The 20,907-nt window shown below is 34.9% G+C and overlaps 1 protein-coding gene, 1 long non-coding RNA gene and 7 other non-coding genes across 14 annotated transcripts; all 9 read right to left on the bottom strand.

The window, feature by feature from the left end:
- Window positions 1-986: 986 nt before the first annotated feature.
- Window positions 987-4,322, bottom strand: LOC136222937 (pentatricopeptide repeat-containing protein At2g22410, mitochondrial). The gene has a single exon (XM_066010634.1). The coding sequence runs from the start codon at window positions 4,252-4,254 to the stop codon at window positions 2,242-2,244; it is 2,013 nt and encodes a 670-aa protein (XP_065866706.1). The 5' UTR covers window positions 4,255-4,322; the 3' UTR covers window positions 987-2,241.
- Window positions 4,323-6,201: 1,879 nt separating this feature from the next.
- On the bottom strand, window positions 6,202-14,906 carry LOC136222923 (uncharacterized). 6 transcript variants are annotated; one of them, XR_010685759.1, is made up of 7 exons: window positions 14,761-14,906; window positions 14,298-14,382; window positions 12,470-13,380; window positions 11,105-11,181; window positions 10,647-10,777; window positions 8,393-8,478; window positions 6,202-6,837 (listed from the first exon to the last, which is right to left on the bottom strand). It is a non-coding gene; the product is annotated as an uncharacterized lncRNA (long non-coding RNA). The 6 variants fall into 6 exon arrangements; XR_010685756.1 differs by having other exon boundaries at window positions 8,393-10,777; XR_010685755.1 differs by having other exon boundaries at window positions 6,202-8,545.
- Window positions 7,328-7,522, bottom strand: LOC136215815 (U2 spliceosomal RNA). The gene has a single exon (XR_010682821.1). It is a non-coding gene; the product is annotated as a U2 spliceosomal RNA (small nuclear RNA).
- LOC136216292 (small nucleolar RNA snoR127) lies at window positions 8,144-8,286 on the bottom strand. Its single transcript, XR_010683285.1, has one exon. It is a non-coding gene; the product is annotated as a small nucleolar RNA snoR127 (small nucleolar RNA).
- Window positions 8,866-9,026, bottom strand: LOC136215807 (U1 spliceosomal RNA). The gene has a single exon (XR_010682815.1). It is a non-coding gene; the product is annotated as a U1 spliceosomal RNA (small nuclear RNA).
- LOC136215814 (U2 spliceosomal RNA) lies at window positions 9,654-9,850 on the bottom strand. The gene has a single exon (XR_010682820.1). It is a non-coding gene; the product is annotated as a U2 spliceosomal RNA (small nuclear RNA).
- LOC136215801 (U1 spliceosomal RNA) lies at window positions 11,370-11,530 on the bottom strand. The gene has a single exon (XR_010682809.1). It is a non-coding gene; the product is annotated as a U1 spliceosomal RNA (small nuclear RNA).
- On the bottom strand, window positions 13,925-14,119 carry LOC136215819 (U2 spliceosomal RNA). The gene has a single exon (XR_010682825.1). It is a non-coding gene; the product is annotated as a U2 spliceosomal RNA (small nuclear RNA).
- Window positions 14,568-14,728, bottom strand: LOC136215800 (U1 spliceosomal RNA). The gene has a single exon (XR_010682808.1). It is a non-coding gene; the product is annotated as a U1 spliceosomal RNA (small nuclear RNA).
- Window positions 14,907-20,907: the final 6,001 nt, after the last annotated feature.

Genomic DNA, 20,907 nt, shown 5'->3' with positions numbered 1-20,907 from the left:
AAAGAAAAAAGTTTAACATTTCAATCTAACATGCGATATTTAGTTAGCTTTCAAAAGAGGAAACTTTATCTTAGTGGAATGTCAAGTTGAAGTGTATATATATTAAAATTACTATATATATGCAAATGTTTCCTCATCCCCTTGCTCTTGGAATGATTGTGTAGACCTACAAATATACATGCTCAACCATAACATATAATCATTACATCCCACATAACAGAGACAAGTTTTCCCATCCCAACAAAACTGTCACTCTTCTAAGGGCATGATTGCACAACTCCACACCTTCTAGGGATCATTTGGGTATGACTTTAGGAACCTTCTAACCAACCAAGTGGCCTATTCTCATATCATATCCCATTTTCATAAAGAAATATCAAGCTAATGATTTTGCCTAATCATAGAAAGTGAACCCACCAATTTCTATGAACTCAAGTGCTTCATAACATTTTGGCAAAGAGATTATGCCATTGTTTTCTTCCATTGCCCACTTAAAACACAAATCAATGAGCATGTTGGAAGTTGATACCGTTACTTTAACGACACGGTCCTGAGAAATGGTATCGGAGTAAAGGTCTGAGTGAGAAACGATCATAAAAGATGATGATAGGAGCAGAAATGGACTTAATTTTCCACATTAAAATGGAGAGAGAGCGACTACTGATTAAACTATATTAATAAGGTGTGACTATATAAGTAAGGTGTGTTTTCTAGATATGTAAGCGTGCTTTAAAGTCGTGAGACTCAAGAAATGACACTTGGATCAAAACGAACAATATCTACATAGTATTGAATCAAGGTGTTAAAGTTGCAATTAGAGTTGTAATAATCCAGTTCTGAGGGGTGACGACGGGTGAAAAGTCTGAGCAAATAGAGACTCTAAAGAATGAAGATGAGGTCAAAAGAAAAATTGAACCAAATGCTACATCGAAAATGAAAAGAGAATGATATTAGTAAATGTGTTTCCAATATATGTACATGCGTTTTAAAGCTGTAAAATCTAAGAATAAGAACTTGAATCAAAATAGATAAAATTTACATATTATTAGACCGGACTGCTAGCTTGTAGCATATAAATAACATGGAATTGTAGACTACATAAACTCTATGTTGCACGCATACTTCTCTTTAGTAGCGTTTTCACGCTTCATATCCATGTATGTTTTTGTTTAAAGACTATTTTATGAAAGTTATGGTTTAAAAATAACATTTCAAATGTCAGTTTCCCTGTCTGTATCTGTATTTGTTTCCATATCCGTGCAACATAGATATTTATCAAACAACAGAAGAGCTAACAATTACCTGAAGCAGATTAGCAGCAGCCTGCACAGCTCCTGCTCAAAATAATAAACATTTTTGCATTTGGATATTACCACTGGATTTCATTTTTCCATTTAGATAATGACGTATTTGTAGTCAATCCCTAAACCATTTCTTTATTTTTGGTGGATTTGGAACTATTTCTGGTTTTATGGTGTTTTTAGTTCACTCTACCAATTATAATGCCATTGCCAAAGATTTTTATTAGACATTCATGCGGGTAGATGGATAGAAATCTGGTGGCGAGAATCTCCAGCTCTTTGAGCAACTCTCACCACCAGTCCGCCTGTCTGATAACCGGACTATCAGAGAAAGCAGTCCGTCTGTCAGACAGGCGGACTATTTTGAATGTTTGATAAAAACTTTGGCATGTCATTATGACTAGCTCAGTGAACCAAAAACACCACAAAACCGGAAATAGTTTCGAATCCACCATAAATACATAAATAAATAGTTTATAAGTTGACCACAAAAGTGTCGGTATCCCGAACTCTTCCAGGTTTTGGCCAAAAAAACCTGAATGATCTTAATAATCCCAATACAATTCTGAACACAAATGAGATGGTGTGTCAGTATCCCAATTCGAAGTTAATCAAGCACGCTTTAGATCACCCCTCTCTCAATTGTGGGCGAGGAGGGATTCGAACCCCCGGCAATGTGGTTCATAGCCACGTGCTCTAATCCTCTGAGCTACAGGCCCCACCCCATCTCCACTATTTGTTGTGTAAGAATTAAGCTCGAAGCCTAGCTTCTGCGACCTACATTGGTCTCGAAAATATTGTCTGCTTCATGGGACTAGGATCTCGCGACTTGAAAACGTGTTTACATGTATTGGAACACACTTTACCCTATATCCCAATTTCCAATGTGGAATTCACTTTATTCCTGCTCTCATCCTATCACCATTTTTAAGATGGCTCCTTACTCGGGCATTCCACCCTGGCACCAATCCGTCAGAGCCGGGTCAGCAGACTCTATTTGCCTCGTTAGCTGGATTAAACAACCATACACCTGGGCAGATTGTGGGTGCATTTTATCCTTAGCAATAAACTCAGAGACAACACCATTCACTTCAATTGCACTAGAACCAGGAACCTTTTCAACTCCTCTTTCTCTCATCATTCTCCTTACAGTCCTAGCCTCCTCCAGCTTATTGGATTCCCTATACATATTAGCCAGCAACACGTATGTTCCGCTGTCGTTCGGGTCCAACTCCAGAAGCTTTGAAGCAGCTCTTTCCCCCATTGGAAGATTCCCATGGACTCTACAAGCAAAGAACAATGCACCCCATACTGCAGCATCTGCCTCTATTGGCATGCTTTGAATCAGCTCGTCCGCCTCCTCTAGTAAACCTGCTCTGCCCAGAAGATCCACCATGGAAGAGTAGTGTTTAAGCTCAGGAGAAATGTTAAATCTTTGCTTCATTTGTGTAAAATGTAGTTTACCCTCTTCAACTAATCCTCCATGGCAACAAGCTGATAAAACCCCGAGATATGTGATCTCGTCCGGGATCAACCCAACATCAATCATTCTGGAGAAATAAGAAATGGCATCAATTGCATTCCCATGAAGTGCTAAACCACCAATGATGGATGTCCATGTCAAAGCGTTTTTACAAGGCATCTCATCGAAAACCTGAAGCGCCTTACTAATGTTCCCACATTTCGCATACATGTCAACTAAAGAAGTACCCAAAACAACATCTAAAGAAAGATTGTGCCTTTTGATGTAATGGTGAATCCATATTCCAATCTCCAGTGCTCCAAGTTGAGAGCACGCTGATAAGCAATGAATCAGAGTCACCCGATCGGGTTTAATATTGTTCGTTTGCATTTCATTGAACAAAACTATTGCCTCCTTGCTTTGCTTGGCTTTGACATAAGATCCAATCATGGCATTCCATGTCACAACATTTTTCTCCGGCATAGCGAGGAAAAGCTGCTTCGCTGTATCGAAAAACCCGTGTTTTGCATACCCAAGCACCATTGTTGTCCACGAAACAACAGTGTTATCCGCCATGTTATCGAATAATCCCTTTGCTGCCGCAAGATCTCCACACTTCACATACATATCCATAAGTGCATTAGAAAGCGGAATTGTCAAAATCAGTCCATTTTCTTCAATATGCCGATGAAATTCTCTGCCGAGTTTCAAATTCCCCAATTGTGCGCACGATGATACAACACCGATCATCGTCACCGCATCCGATTTTATTTGATTGTTCATCATTTCTCTAAAAACCCCTATTGCTTCAATTGCTTTTCCACATTTTGCATACCCATTAATCAACGAATTCCAAGAAACTAAATTTCTCACAGGACTTTCATCAAACACCTTACGTGCTAACTCTAATTCTCCAATTGCAACCATCATATGAATCGACGCATTGCGCACAAACATGTCCTGATCAAAACCGAACTTCAAGACATGCCCAAGAATCTGATGCCCCATGAAATTCAACAATAAGCAAGTACAAACTTTGAATAACAAAGGGTAAGTATAATTGTCAGGCATAGAACCATCACTTCTTAACATTCTTCTGTACAGAACTATGGCTTCCTTAGGGTTTTCACTCTCTAAATATCCTCTAATTGCTACATTCCATGAAAATGAATTGGGGTTTTGTGTATTAAGCAATAATTTAGCGCAATAATCTAGGTTCTTCTGTTCTGAACCTGCACAGAAGGCAATTAAGCGACTTGAGGCAAACCCATCTGTGATCAAACCAGTGCGGATCATTTGGGCTTGAATTTGCTTCATTTGAGAAAAGGATTCGCATTTCTGTAGCAGGAAAAGAAGCGGGTTTGAGAGAAGAGAGTTGTTGGCTTTATTCCCGCATGTGGGTTTGAGAGAAGAAGCGCGAATAGAATGATTCAGGGAAGGTTTTGGAATAAAATGTTGAGATCTGATTATGCAGACATGAGAAATTCTCATTAGATTTTGATTCTGTTTGCAAATACAAAGCTGAATTCCTAATCCTTTTTATATGTGTTCTGTAAATAGTGTCAAGGGGCAACGGGCAAAACTTATGGCGGGAAGGTTAACGGCTACCATATTTTTCTATTTATTTTTAAACACTCCCAAAGTCTAAATGGTTTTTAGAGAATTATGAAAAACAATTTGTTTTTCCGTAATTAATAAAGTTTTTTGGTAAATTCAAAAAAAAAAAACCTCTGTGGTTTGATGTTGTTCCAAAAAAACACATGTGGTTTGTTTTTACAAAAAAAAGACCGTGGTTTCACCGTTACCCGAAAAACGGAAAATCACTTAACACCGTTAAAAATGCTGACGTGGCAAGGGGTAGAGTTGGAAAATTATTTTTTTTACGTCTGGTTTTCAGACGTTCAACGTCTGGATTTCAGACATTGAACGTTTGAAATCCAGACGTTCAACGTCTGAAACCCAGATATTCTTAAGAACGTCTGGATTTCAGACGTCCAAAATTTTGGAAAAATTCCAGAATTCTGGAAAATAAAAAAAAAAGAAAAAAAAGATGAAAAAAAGAAGAAGAAGAGAAGAGATAGAGGAAGAAGAAGAAAAAAGAAGAAGAAGAAGAAGGAGAAGAAGAAAAAGAAGAAAAGGAGGAGGAGAGGAAGAAGAAGAAAAAGAAAAATTAAAAAAAATAAAAAAAATATTTTTCCAACTCTACCCCTTGCCACGTCAGCATTTTTAACGGTGTTAAGCCCTTTTCCGTTTTTCGGGTAACGGTGAAACCACGATCCTTTTTTTTTGTAAAAACAAACCATAGGGGTTTTTTTGGAACAAAATCAAACCACATGGGTTTTTTTTTGAAATTTACCCAAGTTTTTTTTAAGTAAACTAATTAATAAAGTAAAGTATTATATCAATGCATGTGAATTAATTGGTGTCTATATTTGAAGGTATCGAACACATAAATAAGATAGATCATTTCATTCAAGCTAGATGACAAACAACAGACTGTCATTCACAAAAACAACAAATTGGCATTCAATTTTAATATTTATGAATCTCCCTGTTTCCAAGACATTAATGGAAAACATAAATTTTGAAAGATAATATGGGTGTTGGTTCCATATTTCTGACAATGAGTCCTAGTATTATATCAAAAAATAAAAAGAAAAAAATGGGAATACTAACGGATATAATGACAGTGTCAATTTGAGCTTAAGATAATAATAAAAGAAAAATGGGAATGGTAGGAGAAGCTTACAATAATAAAGAAAAATGAGAATAGTAGGAGAAGCTCACAGTGTTAGGATTTTAGGTTCAGGAGAACAAATGATATTACTATCTCATGGTTTTGGTACTGATCATTCTATATGAAAATATGTGATTTCATATTTGCTTAAAAATTACGGAATTGTTTTATATGATAATATGTGGTCCACTAATCCAGAATATTATAATTTTAAAAAAATTGGAAGGTTTTGTTCATGGTTTGCTTGCTATCTTAGAAGCATTAGAGGTGAAGTCTTATATACTCTATCAAAAGCATGGTTGATACTCTTGATTTTCTAGTTCCCGTTCGGGTCTTGTCTCTAAACTGGTCACTCTTTATGCTATCTCTAGACAATATTTATTTGAACTTTTAGTTTCTTTTATATAGATATATATTTGAGTGCTACCTCTAGGCAATATTTATTTAAACTTTTAGTTTCATATATATATATTTGTTTATATCTACCAGTTAGAACAAGAAAAATCTCAACAAAGTTATCGAGTTAAGGGTTCAAAATACTCCTAAATTCAGTTATAGGGTTAATGCTTTCAATGGTATAATTTTATCCACCTGTTTACCCTAATCAAATTTTAACATTTTTGAAGTGTATACATCCACAAATTTATTTACATTTTCAGATGGATTATGGATTTGAAAAAGGATAAAAATGACGAGGTTAAAATTGTATCTTTATATATGTATTGTTGAGGTATCAGACATCTCTACAGGTTCTAATAGTTTTTTTCAATAATCAAGAGATACTATTGAAACTGCTCATAATGCTGCTGGATGAAACTGGCCTTGAATACCTCATGTCTTCAGGTCTTTGCCAGCAACTTATATAATTTTTCTCCCCTTCGGTCCCATTACCAGAACTTCCAACCTTCAAATTCAAACACAAGATGGATTCACAGAATGAATGAGGTTTAATATATAATTGCACACAGAAACTTGTCGCGTTTTGTCGTTTGGCATCCTCAACTTATAGTTGGTCGTTTGGCATCCTCAACTTATAGTTGGACCCATGGACACTTAAAATTGTCGATTTTGAACTTCAACACCCTTATTTGCTAATCAATCCAAGTATAAGTTCAGAGTGCCAAACGGAAACACCTAACAAGTTTAGGTGCAATTATGTATTAAAAACATGCGTAGACCCAGAAAGTTCACTATCCAAGTCTGAAATTTATGAAATGCACATTGCAAGTTCCGTCATTCTTCAGCTTCACCAACCATGCGTAGACCCATAAATATTAAAAACATGTAACCACCATGGAAGCAAGCCTGAAGCATTGAATTAACTTTAATTTTTGATTCTGTTGAAACAAAAAAAAAAAAAAAAAGTTAACAAGACCATGATTTTAACTTTGAAGTGCCTCAGTTTCAAAAGCATCATAAAATGAAACTATAACTCCTCTTAGTTATACATAAACCCAAGCAAAAACTTCTTTCAAACACGTACCTAAAGCGAGTTCAAAACCAGCTCAAATTTAATGTAAAACAACCTAAAAGGCATCTCTCCGCTATTTTACCTTGGAATGAATCACAATTGCATGAAAGAGTTAACAATTTATGACTTGATTTGGCATAGGAGAATGTTATTACGCACATAATCACAAAGCACACTACAAAAGATACAGGCATTTGACCTATTTATCACTCAACAAAACAGAAGTCCACTATCCAAGTCTCAAATGCATATTGCAAGTATCACCCTCTCGAACTCTAAGTCCAACGAATACTTTGCTATTTCAAATAAAGTCAACAAATTATAAATCGAAAACTATAAAGATAAAACTAGAATTGGAGGGGTGAGCCAGGCCAACGCTATAGTGCAACGCAATGGCGACTCTTGAAGACCCCAATGGCAAGCCATTGATATAGGCTTCCCCCTAAAAAAATTAATTTAATATCGTGTGGACCATTGGTCCACATATCAGATATTAAACTGATAAGAACAGATACTACACTTGATCTTAGCCAAAAGGCCGAGAAAGGTATGCTTCTACTAGTGTTAGGTTCCTCTTTTTATATTTCACTTCTTGGTCCTCAAAGTGCTTTCTTTCCAATGTGGGATTTTTGTGTATACACTAGCAGCAGTAGTTAATTGGGAAGCACCAAAGTCTGTAGCAGAAGTAAGAAGTTTTCTGGGGTTAGCTGGATACTACAGACGTTTTGTTGATGGGTTTTCTCTTATTGCTGCTCCATTGACTAAACTCTTAAGAAAGAACATTTCATTTCAGTGGACAAACGCTTGTCAGAAAAGTTTTGAGGAGTTAAAAAGACGATTGACTTCTGCTCCAATTTTGACGATTCCTTCTGGCACGGGAGGATTTGTGGTATATAGTGATGCGTCTCATCAAGGTTTAGGGTGTGTTCTAATGCAGCATGGTAAGGTAATTGCATATGCATCGAGACAACTAAAACCATATGAATTATCTTATCCAGTGCATGATTTAGAACTTGCTGCTGTGGTGTTTGCTTTGAAGAGCTTTCCCTCTGATCCCCTCAGTAAGTTAGTATCATAATCTAGCATATTAAGTTGGTCATAATGCTTCACAGTAAGATAATGACTCTGGTCAGCCAACAATCAATCCCTAAGCGATCAACAGAGAACACACTTCTACGTAAGGCACCATAGCCAATGCTTGGTTGAGGTTACAGGAGAGGCACCTATGTGCCTCTGCAATAACTAACCCAATACTCGAAACCATTGCATTATGGAGCACATCTGTTTCTGATTTGGCTAAATAACATCATTCTAGAGAGGGAAGACTAAACACATTAAGCTCATTAAAATGCCTCAGAAGATATGATAATTCATAAAGATTGTACAGTTTGAGGGGAAACAAAACAAAAGAATAACCTAACCTCATCAGGGACTCCACAAAAATGAAACTTCACCATCCAAGTATAAAATTTACCAAATGCACATTGAGAATTCCATCATTCTTCAGCTTCACCAATCATACGACAGATAAAATATTAAAAACGTGTAACCACCAATACAACAAGCCTGAATCACTGAATTAACGGAAAAAAAAGGTCAGAAAGCAAAACTAAAGTAATATGTTGAGACGTTTGATGTCCAATTTAATATCTTGATTATGTTGAAACAATAAAACAAATTAACTCCTTCCAGTTATTCATATACCCAAACAAAAACTTCTTTCATCACATACTAATGAACAAAGGAGTTCAAAACCAGTTCAAAATTTTATGAAAACCTAAAAAGCAGTTCAATATTTACCTTGCAATGGATGCCCTACGGCTGTCTATAGCACAAAAGAACAAGCTAAAAAACATAAAACTGAAGTCGATCAAATTAACGTAAACTAGGATTGGAAGGGGCCGCGCGAACGCAGGCCCCAACTGCCACAAATTATGATGTAAGCTCTCCCTCTTGGGGAGACTTTAGGGAAGCACCCCTCCAGAGTGCAATGGAGATCACAACCCTAGACCATGAGCCTCATTGATCACCCATTGACCCCGTCCAGGTAAGTATGTTGTTGTTTTGATCTAGAGTCTTATTTATACCCTGATGCTTCATTGTTCTGGTCGTGCATTTCCGATGTGGGATTGGTTCTGTTTTGTATATTTTTCTTCCTTCGTTATGAGTTACGATCCAGAGAAGGACTATGAGCCACAGTAGATGTATGACCCGGGGTCAGACTGCTAGACATGGTTTTGCTAATTCGAATTCGAATTGAAGGGTTTAAAATTAATAAATCTGTTGGGACAAAAATGGATATTTTCAATCTAAACACACAACGAAAATGAGAAAAATAGTTACATATCCTCATTCCAATTATTTAATTTGGCCTTTTGAAAGTTATATACCTTAAAAAATCTTAAATTTTGATGTCCCTATAATGAACTCTCTGAAAAATCAGCTATATTGGACGTTTAAGGAGAGCAAGAGAAGTAAACAAATGGTAGTTCTAACATTGCAACTATGGGTGTAGCAGTAAATATGCTCGATCAAGATGTCTGACCGGTTGAGTCTCAGGAAAGGGTACCGAAACATTATTTCTAAAACACAATCTTTATAAAATACCCTTCAAACAAAAGCAGACACAGAAATGATATGCACACAAAAACACAGAAACTCTTAACGATAGAACTAGAATTGGAGGGGTGAGCCAAGCCAATGCTATAGTGCAACACAATGGCGACTCTTGAAGACCCCAATGGCAAGCCATTGATATAGGCCTTCACCCTAAAAAAAATTAATTTAATATCGTGTGGACCATTGGTCCACGTATCAGATATTAAACTGATAAGAACAGATACTACACTTGATCTTAGCCAAAAGGCCGAGAAAGGTATGCTTCTACTAGTGTTAGGTTTCTCTTTTTATATTTCACTTCTTGGTCCTCAAAGTGCTTTCTTTCCAATGTGGGATTTTTGTGTATACACTAGCAACACTAACTTTCCCTCTGATGGCCATAATACTTAGGAAACCAACTATTTTATCTGAGCACATGTTGGGTTGTGAAGCAAGACAAAGCATATTGACCTTCATATGAGTATTTTCGGTTAATCTATATTCAGAACCTCTCTGACCATGCCTATGATTGATGGAAAACGCGCCCCTGGTACGGGAATGGATGACACGAAGTATATTGAGAGAACTTAGCCTCTAATAAGGGAAGGGATGACATGAAGAATCAAAGCCAAATACAAGCATCAGATGAACAAACTTAGTTCAAGAATTTGAGACACAACGGGTCAACAAAGCGTTAATATTCAGATAGTAGACGTCCAGAATAATAATTTAATAAACTCCCTAGAAAATCAGCAAGGTTTAAACAAAAGATAATGACTCTGGTTATTAGCCAACATCCAATCCCTAAAAGATCAACAGAAGACATGCTTCTACATAAGGCACCGTAGCCAATGCTTGGTCGAGGTTACAAGAAAGGCATCTATGTGCCTCTGCAATAACTAACCCAAGCCTCGAAGGCATTGCCTTATGGAGCACATCTGTTTCTCATTAAAATGCCTCAGAAGATATGATAATTGATAAAGATTGGATAATGAATCACAAAAAGATATTACACTTTGAATCACAATATAATTTAATTTCATTGAAGGATAAGACTTTCTTGATTGAGCAAACTACCTTTGAACTGCTTATCAGTCCACAAAAATGAAACTTCACCACCCAAGTATGGAATTTACCAAACTGCACATTGAGAATCCCATCGATCCTCAGCTTCACCAAAATGAAACTTCACCACCAGTACAACAAGCCTGAATCACTGAATTAATTAAAAAAAAGGTACAGAAAGCAAAACTAAAGTAATATGTTGAGACTTTTGGATTTCCAATTTAATACTTTTAATTATGTTGAAACAATAAAACAAATTAACAAACATCTGATCTCCATGATTTGAACTTTGAAGTATCTCGGTTTCAAAAGCATCGAACAAAATGAAACTACAACTCCTTCCAGTTATTCATATACCCAAACAAAAACTTCTTGCATCACATACTAATGAACAAAGGGAACTGTAACAAAAAAAATGAACAAAGGGAGTTCAAAATTTGATGAAAACCTAAAACCAGTTCAATTTTTACCTTGCAATGGATGCCCAAAGAAGAAGCTGAACGAATCTTTGCACCAACATAGCCTCCAAACAGAAAGAAATTATTACCTAATCGATAACGAGAAATAGTGAACAATGATGTTCCAAGAGAAGCAAAATAAGCATTGTTTGCTCAATAAATAAATAAACAATCACTATTGCTGGAATAATGAAATGATAACAGGAATTACATCAGAAACCCATCTTTCACATGGTTATGAAGTCGATAAATCAACATAAAACTGAAACTAGGATTGGAAGGGGCCGCGCGAACGCAGGCCCCAACTGCCACAAATTATGACGTAAGCTCTCCCTCTTGGGGAGACTTTAGGGAAGCACCCCTCCAAAGTGCAATGGAGGTCACAACCCTAGGCCATGAGCCTCATTGATCTCCCATTGACCCCGTCCAGGTAAGTATGTTACTCTGTTGATCTAGAGGCTTATTTATATGATGATGCTTCATTGTTCTGGTCGTGCATTTCCGATGTGGGATTGTGTCTCAATGTTTTTTTTCCTTAGTTACGAGTTACGACCGGAGAAGGACTATGAGCCGCAGTAGATGTATGAGTCGGGGTCAGACTGCGAGACATTGCTTTTGCTAATTCGAATTGAAGGGTTTAAAATTACAAAAATCAGTTGGGACGAAAATGGAGATTTTCAATCTAAAGTCGACCGAAAATGGGAAAAAGTAGTTTCATATCCTCACTCCAATCCACCCCATTTACAATATTATATGCCTCAATTGCATTATGGAAAATTAAACTCCAAGTAACACAAAATATGTGATCTTTTCTTTTCAACCACTTCTCAGCTATGTTGCACACGCGCGGAAACAGATATGGATACAGAAACAGATATCGGAACATTATTTCTAAAACACAACCTTTATAAAATAGCCTTCAAACAAAAGCAGACACGGAAACGATACCGACACGGACACAAAATGCAGAAACGCTACTAAAGAGAATCAATAGAGAGATCTACTGTCTAACTAACTAGCAGTGGAAAAAACTCCATTGCCCAAGCATAAAGCCGAATACGAACTGAATTCCCGAAAGATGTCTTTCACAATCTAAACTCTCACATATATATATAACCTATAGTATTCTCTCCTTCTCTCTCAACAAACTCCAGCTAAGCCGATAAACCATATGTCATTCGATTCCCAATTTACCCTCTTATTCCATTATCACATTTTTTATCAGACTCCAAGATAATTAATATTCCATGGATCTAAAATTCTGGTATAGTAAAATTGAGACCAGAAAATATGATCAAAATTTATGCACTGAAATTGTAATATGATCTAACTAAAGCTGCATGTTTGGATACTAGAAAATAACAAAAAGGACTGTACCTTCAAAACTTGTAGAGAAGAATAAACTTCAGCAGTCATCGAAAGCGAATAAAGCTGTGCTAAACCGATAATGGATTCCAACACAGTATGCTAAAAGAACTGAATTGAGTTGATTCGGTTCAGTAATTCGCCTAATTTTACCCCATTTCTTCCTATATAAACATGCGTCTCCCTCGTGGATTTCAACAACACACATAACTCGTTTTACATACTTTTTTTCCCAAACATTATATCACCATGGTCACTCTTCAATGCATTCAAGAACACCAGCAACATCAGGAAAGAACATGTTCAAACCCGCACCATCCATGAATATGATGAGCATAAAAACAGCCATGGCCAAGACATGTTAGCTCAGCTATGTCACAACCAAACCAATGGACAGCAGCAGAACCACCATCATGCCAAGATCGAAAAGCACCACGAATCGAGCCATGGCCAAAACATGTTGGCTCAGCTATGTCACAATAAAGGCAATGGACAGCAATTGAACCATAATGCTCAACAGGCTAAGATCGAAAAGCACCATGAATCCAGCCGTGGGCAAGACATGTTGGCTCAGTTATGTCACAACAAAGGACATGACTCTTCTGCTATATGAACATTTGCTCCTCTTCCATCAATTGTTTTGAATGAGCTCATTATTAACTCTTCTTTTAGAGTGATTACCATGTCTCCATAAAGCTTCATCTTGAATTACTGCAGATCTTAAAGTTCCTGGCTTTGGAGTCACTGGATCCTCGTTTTGTGAATCCATGACAATGTAAATTTTTCCATCTCTTTATGGTATGGCATGTTTTCCAAACCCAATTATTGCACAATCATCTGGGTCACATCTCCAGCAATCATCAATTGGGTTCCCATTACCACAGGAAAGAAAACCCAGTTTCCTCCTTGAGGCATTGATGCTCCTGAACCCAAAAAAATAAAAAATAAAACTCACATTCCATATGATATAACATGAAGGATCAAGTTTGTTTTTTTAGAGGAAAGAGCTTCTAGTCGCTTAAAAGCTCGGTTTTTAATTCAGATAGTAGACGTCCAGACTAATAATTTAATAAACTCCCTATCAGTATGCGTAGGAAGAGCGGAGAAGTCTAAATAACATCATTCCAGAGAGGGAAGACTAAAAAAATTAAGCTCATTGCTCAGAAGATATGATAAAGATTGTGGTATGAGGGACAAACGAAAATGAAAATACCCTTATTAGGGACTAATTAATACTCCATGGATGTAAAATTCTAGCATTACAGATAAAATGGGACACCATGAAGCACAAAAAGATTACAGACTTTGAATCCCAATAAAATCTAACTTTAGGACAGATAGCTATCTTATACTCTTAGTCCACTCTTTATTTTAATTGACTTGAGTATCAACCAATACTTTGCTATTTCAAATAAAAGTCAACAAATTATAAATCGGAAACTCTAACGATAAAACTGGAATTGGAGGGGTGGGTGAGCCAGGCCAATGCTATAGTGCAACGCAATGGCGACTCTTGAAGACCCCAATGGCAAGCCATTGATACAAGCTTTCCCCTAAAAAAATTAATTTAATATCATGTTAACCATTGGTCCACATATCAGATATTAAACTGATAAGAACAGATACTACACTTGATCTTAGCCAAAAGGCCGAGAAAGGTATTCTTCTACTAGTGTTAGGTTTCTCTTTTTATATTTCACTTCTTGGTCCTCAAATTGATTTCTTTCCAATGTGGGATTTTTGTAAACACTGGCAACAATTTTTGTAAACACTGGCAACATACTAATGGAAAAAGGGAGTTCAAAATTTGATGAAAACCTAAAACCAGTTCAATTTTTACCTTGCAATGTATGTCTATAGCACCAAACGAATCCAGTAGATAATCTTTGCCCCAACATAGCCTCCAAACAGAAAGAATTGATTACCTAATCGATAACGAGAAGCAAAATAGGCAATAACCTATACATTGTTTGATCAATAAATAAATAAACAAACAAATAAACAATCGCTATTGCTGGACTAATTTAATGATAAAAGAACAGAAACAGATCCTTCGCATGATTATAAAGTCGATCAAATTAACATAAAATAAAACTGAAACTAGGATTGGGAAGGGGCCGCGCGAACGCAGGCCCCAACTGCCACAAATTATGACGTAAGCTCTCCCTCTTGGGGAGACTTTAGGGAAGCACCCCTCCAGAGTGCAATGGAGGTCACAACCCTAGGCCATGAGCCTCATTGATCACCCATTGACCCCGTCCAGGTAAGTATGTTGCTCTGTTGATCTAGAGTCGTTTTTATACCATGATGCTTCATTGTTCCGGTCGTGCATTTCCGATGTGGGATTGGCTCTGAAGTGAATATTTGTCTTCCTTCGTTACGAGTTACCACCGGAGAAGGACTGTACCGCAGTAGATGTATGAGCCGGAGTCGGACTGCGAGACATTGCTTTTTCTAATTCGAATTAAAGGTTTTAAAATTAAAAATAAAAGAACTTAAAGTGTTATTTAATTTTTTATTTTTTTTTATGAAAATGCTTATGACTTTCACCGTAGACCTGTCCATCGGGCCGGATCGGGCTCGGGCCAGACCGGGTTAGGCTTATGGTTAAAATCAAATCTCAATCTCAATTCATATAAACCCACCTCTCTCTCTATATATATATATATATATATATATATATATATATTTGTTAATTATAAAAAATAAATATTAATATAAATTTATTAATTAATATTAATAGACGGATGAGGCTGGCCTGTGTTATTTTTATTAATCTCAAGCCCCCAAAAAATAAACGGGTTTTACTGGGTCTGGGCCTAAGATCAATTTTCATTGTCCAAGCCCAGCCCAAGGGACACGGGTCTGGACGGGGCGGGTGGGTACCCGGACCCGTGGACAGATTTACTTCACAGAGTGTTTGTTAGAAGGATATAGGAGGTGAGATAGGGATAAAAAAAACGAGATAACTTATCCCGTGTTCGTTTGAGAGATAGGAGAGTGAGACACGGGAGGATATTTTATCCCACTAAAGTTATATCTAGATGGGAGGTGGTATAAGATATGGGGATAACTGATTTAGATGGAAAAGTTTAATTTGTCCCTTAAATTTTATTATTTATTCTATTTGTCTTATTTTGAAAATTTAGTAGAGTGTTCCAAATATTTCTAAAGCTAATTTTAATGTTCGAAGTTTTGAAAACTTCAGTTTGTCCATATATTATTGTACTATCAATTTGGAATGAAATTAATTAAATTTATTCTACCATCTTTACTTGAGAAATACTCGAAATACTGTATTAAATTTTCAAAATATAAAAAATATATATTTAAGATGGAAAATATACATATTTAAGATGATAGATTAAATTTAATTAATTTCATTCTAAATTGATACTATAATAATATGTGTCTATTTAAATTTGGATAGAGATAATATAATCATTTTATCCGTATCTCTATCCTACATACCACACATGAGATAATAAGTTGTTCAATCTTATTTTTATCCTTATCTCTATCTCAACATTTATCTCTATCCATATCCTCATAGAATACCAAACGTTCTGTCATTAGATTAAAACACAATAAGTACAACAAGAAAACAACGGTAAGGAATCAAAACTTACAAGATCTACAAATAGAATAAAATGGCTATATAGAGCAAAAAAAACACAAAACAACAATGAATCATATATTTCTCGTAAATCGGAATCTGCGGAAAAGTAGATGCAATCCAAATTTCACCATTTAGGTCATTCCGAATATTTGGATCTGAGTCATTTCTTTTGTTGCAACCATGTAGATTTATTGATCCACTGATAAGATAAATCGTTTATGCTTTTGCTAAATCGGAAAAAAGTATAAACGATAAAATAGTAGAAAGCAGATAAAATTCAGACGGATAAAGAGATCCGAAAAAATATATGAACACAGACTAAAAAGAAAAAATACAATAATAAAAAAATACAAAACCCCAACCCGGTGGGAGGAGGAAGGAGGAAGACAGTCTTTCTTCGTCATCTTCAAAATAGGTCAACAAAATAGAAACCTTTAATACAAAAGGGGAAGAGAATTAGGTACATGAACTATTTCAATCGGTGAAATTTCTTCTAATTTGAATTTAGACTTGACAAAACCATATCCCATTATATGTGGTGATATTTTGACACATGGATTTCACACGTCGCACGTCTTAAAGTTTATTTGTCACATAAAATTTTTATGTAAAAATAATTAATTAGATTAAAAAAAAGTAAAAAAATCAAATCAAATTCCTAAACTAAAATTTATCAAGTCTAAATGTTAAAATATCATTAAGTGTCAATGGGATAACAGTTACGTTAAGTCTCCATCTAAATTTGGTGAAATTTTACTAATTGAGATAAATTAGAGACCAAATAATAAAATTTTGAATAGATTGAAAGTCAAATAGTAGTTTACACCATTAAAAATATCAATTGAGACAAAATTGAGATTTTCAATCTATAAAAAAGAACGAAAATAGGAAAAGTAGTTCCATATAATCCACCATTGTTTAGGAATGGCAACATGTACTGTATCCGCGGATACCCGATAATAATGAGACTACATGTATACCCTGTATAAAAGGGTATATGACGGATATGAGATTCAAACCATTATCTGTGATGTGTGTGGGAAAACCTCCAGGGTACCCGTTACCTGTCATAAATTTTATATATCTAAAAATTATTATTATTTTTAGATGTAAGATGTGAGATTCATACCCCAACCTTTTGTTTTTCAACCAATGAGTGATGCTATTAAACTAATTTTTTTTATTATTGATTAAGGTTAAATTTATTCAATTTTTAGATGAATGATTTATTAAATTTATACTTTGTTAAATTTGTAATATTTTTTTGTTTCGTGTACTGATTCTTAACAGGTAAGGGTATCCGGAAATTAAATGGGATGGATATGTGATGCAAAAAGTATACCCCTTAAGTAATGAGATGGGTACAGATAATTAAAAAAATAAACGGGTCAGAGTTTGAGATTTGCACTACCCGCAGATATCCTACCCAATGTATACGTTGCCATCCCTACCCTCATTTACAATATTAACTAGTTTTTTCTTCAAGAAAGTTATTTTCTCTTTTAATGTGCCTATATTATATATATATATATATATAATATGAAAACAAAATAACACACAGTAGGATATTAAACTCTCTAATATGATTTGGTACAATAAGGTAAGAGACTCATGTGTCTATTTAATAGAATTTTAAAATTTTTTGAAAATTATATATCTTAATTGAAGCAATAACATAATAAATTCAATAAAACCAAATTCCTTTAACTTATTTAATTGAAACAATTGTATAATAAATTCAATAAAACCAAAATTACTTTAATATTTTTAAAAGTTTACCATTATTCCCCTTCTCCAATTTTCCATATCTATCTATTATATAATAAAATGTGGAAATAAAATAACATAAAGTCGAATATTAAACTCTCTAATATGATGTGGCTCAATAAAACAATAGACTTATATGTCAATTTAATAGAATTTTAAATTTTTTGAAAATTATATATTTTAATCGAAGCAATAGTATAATAAATTCAATAAAACCAAAATTCTTTTAACTTATTTAATCGAAGCAATTGCATAATAAATTCAATAAAACCAAAATTACTTTAATATTTTTGAAAGTTTATCATTATTCCTCTTCTCCAAGTTTCCATATTCCGATGAACTCTCGTTCCAAAAGTTTTCTGATGAATCCCTCCTTCCCAAAGTTTTCCGATGAAGATACATGAGGATGAAGGAGGTTTCCGAATTAGATTTGAAAAACTCTCTTCCCTGCATGTTTATATTTGAAGGAGATTTCCTATTTGTTTAGAGATCTTTTAAGATGACATCGAAGAAACATCTGTTTAGTTCATTTTCTAGTGACATCGAAGACACATCTGAATGAGGTTTCTAATTTGTTCAGATTTAGACGAGGTTTCTGGTTTCCGAGTAGGAGGTTTCCCATTTTTGTGAAATCCGTCATTTACTTCCCGTTTTTTCCTTATAAATGGGGTGGCAAAAGGCTTTGTTAAGCTGAGTCAGGATCTTCGACAGAGGGATCCTCTTTCACCTTATTTGTTTTGAATTTGTGCAGAAGGGCTATTGGCTTTGATTAGAAAATCAGAGAGTATTAGAGCTTTGCATGGTCTTCAAGTTAGCAACATTGGGCCTATTATTTCATATCTTTTCTTTATAGATGATTTAGTTATCTTTTCTGAGCAACTTCTATATAGTGTTTTACTGTTTCTAAGTTGTTGAGTATGAATCAACTTCTACACAACAAATAAATTTTGAAAAAATGGATATCACATTTAATAAGGGTGTGGCTGCTGATAGTCCATCAGATGTGCGGCGTTGTTAGGCGTAGGTGAGGTGCAGTCCTTTGTGAAATATTTGGGATTACCATCCATGATTGGATGATAAAAAAAGTAGTCTTTGATTTTGTGAAGGAAAGATTATTAAAGAGGATTAGTGGCTGGTAAGAGAAGTGCTTACCTCGTGAGGGTAAAGAAATATTGTTAAAAGTTGTGGCACAAGCGGTCCCTGATTCTCTATATTCCCAAGTTTTTAAGCATAAGTATTTTCCAATAGTGGGTGTGATGGAGGCAAATGTTAGTTTATGCTAGTCATGTCTGACAGGGTCTTTTAAAAGTTAGACATGTTATTACTGATGGAAGTTATTGGAGAATTGGTGAAGGGTCTATGTTAACTTGTTACAATCTCGTTGGACTCCTAATGTTCAGTGTAATCATCCACTCTATCTACTGAATCCAACGCCCTCATAAAGTGTTTCCTGTTTGATTGGTTTTGATGAATTCTGTTGGAAAAAAGAATTGATAGATTTTTGTTTTTCTACAGATGTTGCTGTAGCTATTTTGAAAATTTCATTGAGCAAAAGGATTATCTCTTATTCTTTATTTTGGTTTTTTTCAAAAAAGAAAGGGGGGTATCTTGTGAAATCAGGTTAGAAAGTTATAATTAGTGGTTTATGTTGAAACCCAATTTTGATAAAGTTTTTTATATGACAAAAACTACAATTAAGGAATTAGATCCCCCAAAGTATTAAAAATTCAGAATTAATTTTGTATGTTTATTTGCTAACAATTGTATTAAAGTGTTTTAATTGTTTAGAAGAAATATACACAAAAAAAGCAAAAAAAAACCTTAAAGAAATAAAGGTCCAGCCGAAAAAGTGCAGAACCCGGAAGTAAAAGCCCATGTGAAAGTCAAACAGAAGACTTTCCTAAGCTGGCAATATATCAGAAGACAGAAAACTTTGTCAGAAACTCATCTCTCTCTGTAATCATAAATAAGGAAATGCACAACCTGCAAGTTTGCAAATTCATATTCAAAAGAAGATCATTGGACGCCCTTCTTAATGGTCGATAGTCCTTTGAATTTAGAAACGGCTATTTCCTTAAATGGCAAAATGGACCCAGCAATCAGAAGTTCTAGAGAAGAATAGAAGTTGGTTCTTTCCAACGGCTCTCTTCTGATTCAAACGACTAGTTTGAATGCTCCACCTATAAAAGTAAAGTCCAAACTCCATTTTTACAACTGTTGGGATCTGATGCTGCAGACGTGAGAAATTCAGGAAAAGGTTTTGGAATAAAATGTTGAGATATGATGCTGTAGACATGAGAAATTATTATTAAATTTTGATTCTATTTGCAAATGCAAAACTAAACTCCTAATCCTTTTTTATATGTGTTTTGTAAATAGTGTCAAGCGGCAACAGTCAACATTAACAGGTAAAACTTATAGTGGAAGTTGGGGTGAGCATGATCCGATATGGTTCAAAAACCGAATCGAACCAAATAAAATCGAACCAAACAAATGTAATTTGTATAAACCAAACCAAATCGATTTTTAATTTGATCCAATAAACCGAATTGCATTAGTTATTAAAAGTCCCTGTAATTTTTTTTTTTTTGGAACTTTTTGTAAGACTTCTAACTCTGTAACTTTTTTTCATAATTATATATTAATACAATAATTATAATTCCACAATAAAAGGTTAATTCCAAATTCAAACCAAATTAATAGTATAATATTGGGTTGGGACTTAGGTTGGAAAGTTTATGTAACTTTTTACCTTTTTAACTTATTTTTTTAATTTTGCACATGCAAATACATGGGCTTAGTGTTAAACTTTAATTTTGGATTTTTGGGCTTGGCACACTACTAAAATCCGTAAAATAAAATGGTGTAATTCGATTTTTGGTTTTTTTTCGGTTTATACTCAAAACAAACCAAACCAAAAAAACATCAAAAACGCTGAGAAATCAGAATCAAATCAAACCGAATTACATTTTGGTTCGATTTGATTCGGTTTTTTCGATTCGATTTTCGATATTTAGTATGGTTTTGCTCACCCCTAACGTGAAATGTTAATGGCTCTACCGTA

This window comes from Euphorbia lathyris, chromosome 1 (genome assembly GCF_963576675.1).
Source record: "Euphorbia lathyris chromosome 1, ddEupLath1.1, whole genome shotgun sequence".
NCBI lineage: Eukaryota > Viridiplantae > Streptophyta > Magnoliopsida > Malpighiales > Euphorbiaceae > Euphorbia > Euphorbia lathyris.
The sequence above is the reverse complement of the archived record's forward strand: the minus strand, read 5'-3'. Positions and strand labels throughout refer to the sequence as shown.

Excerpts from the sequence above, each read along its gene's own strand:
- LOC136222937 (XM_066010634.1), bottom strand. The coding sequence starts at position 4,254 with ATGAGAATTTCTCATGTCTGCATAATCAGATCTCAACATTTTATTCCA.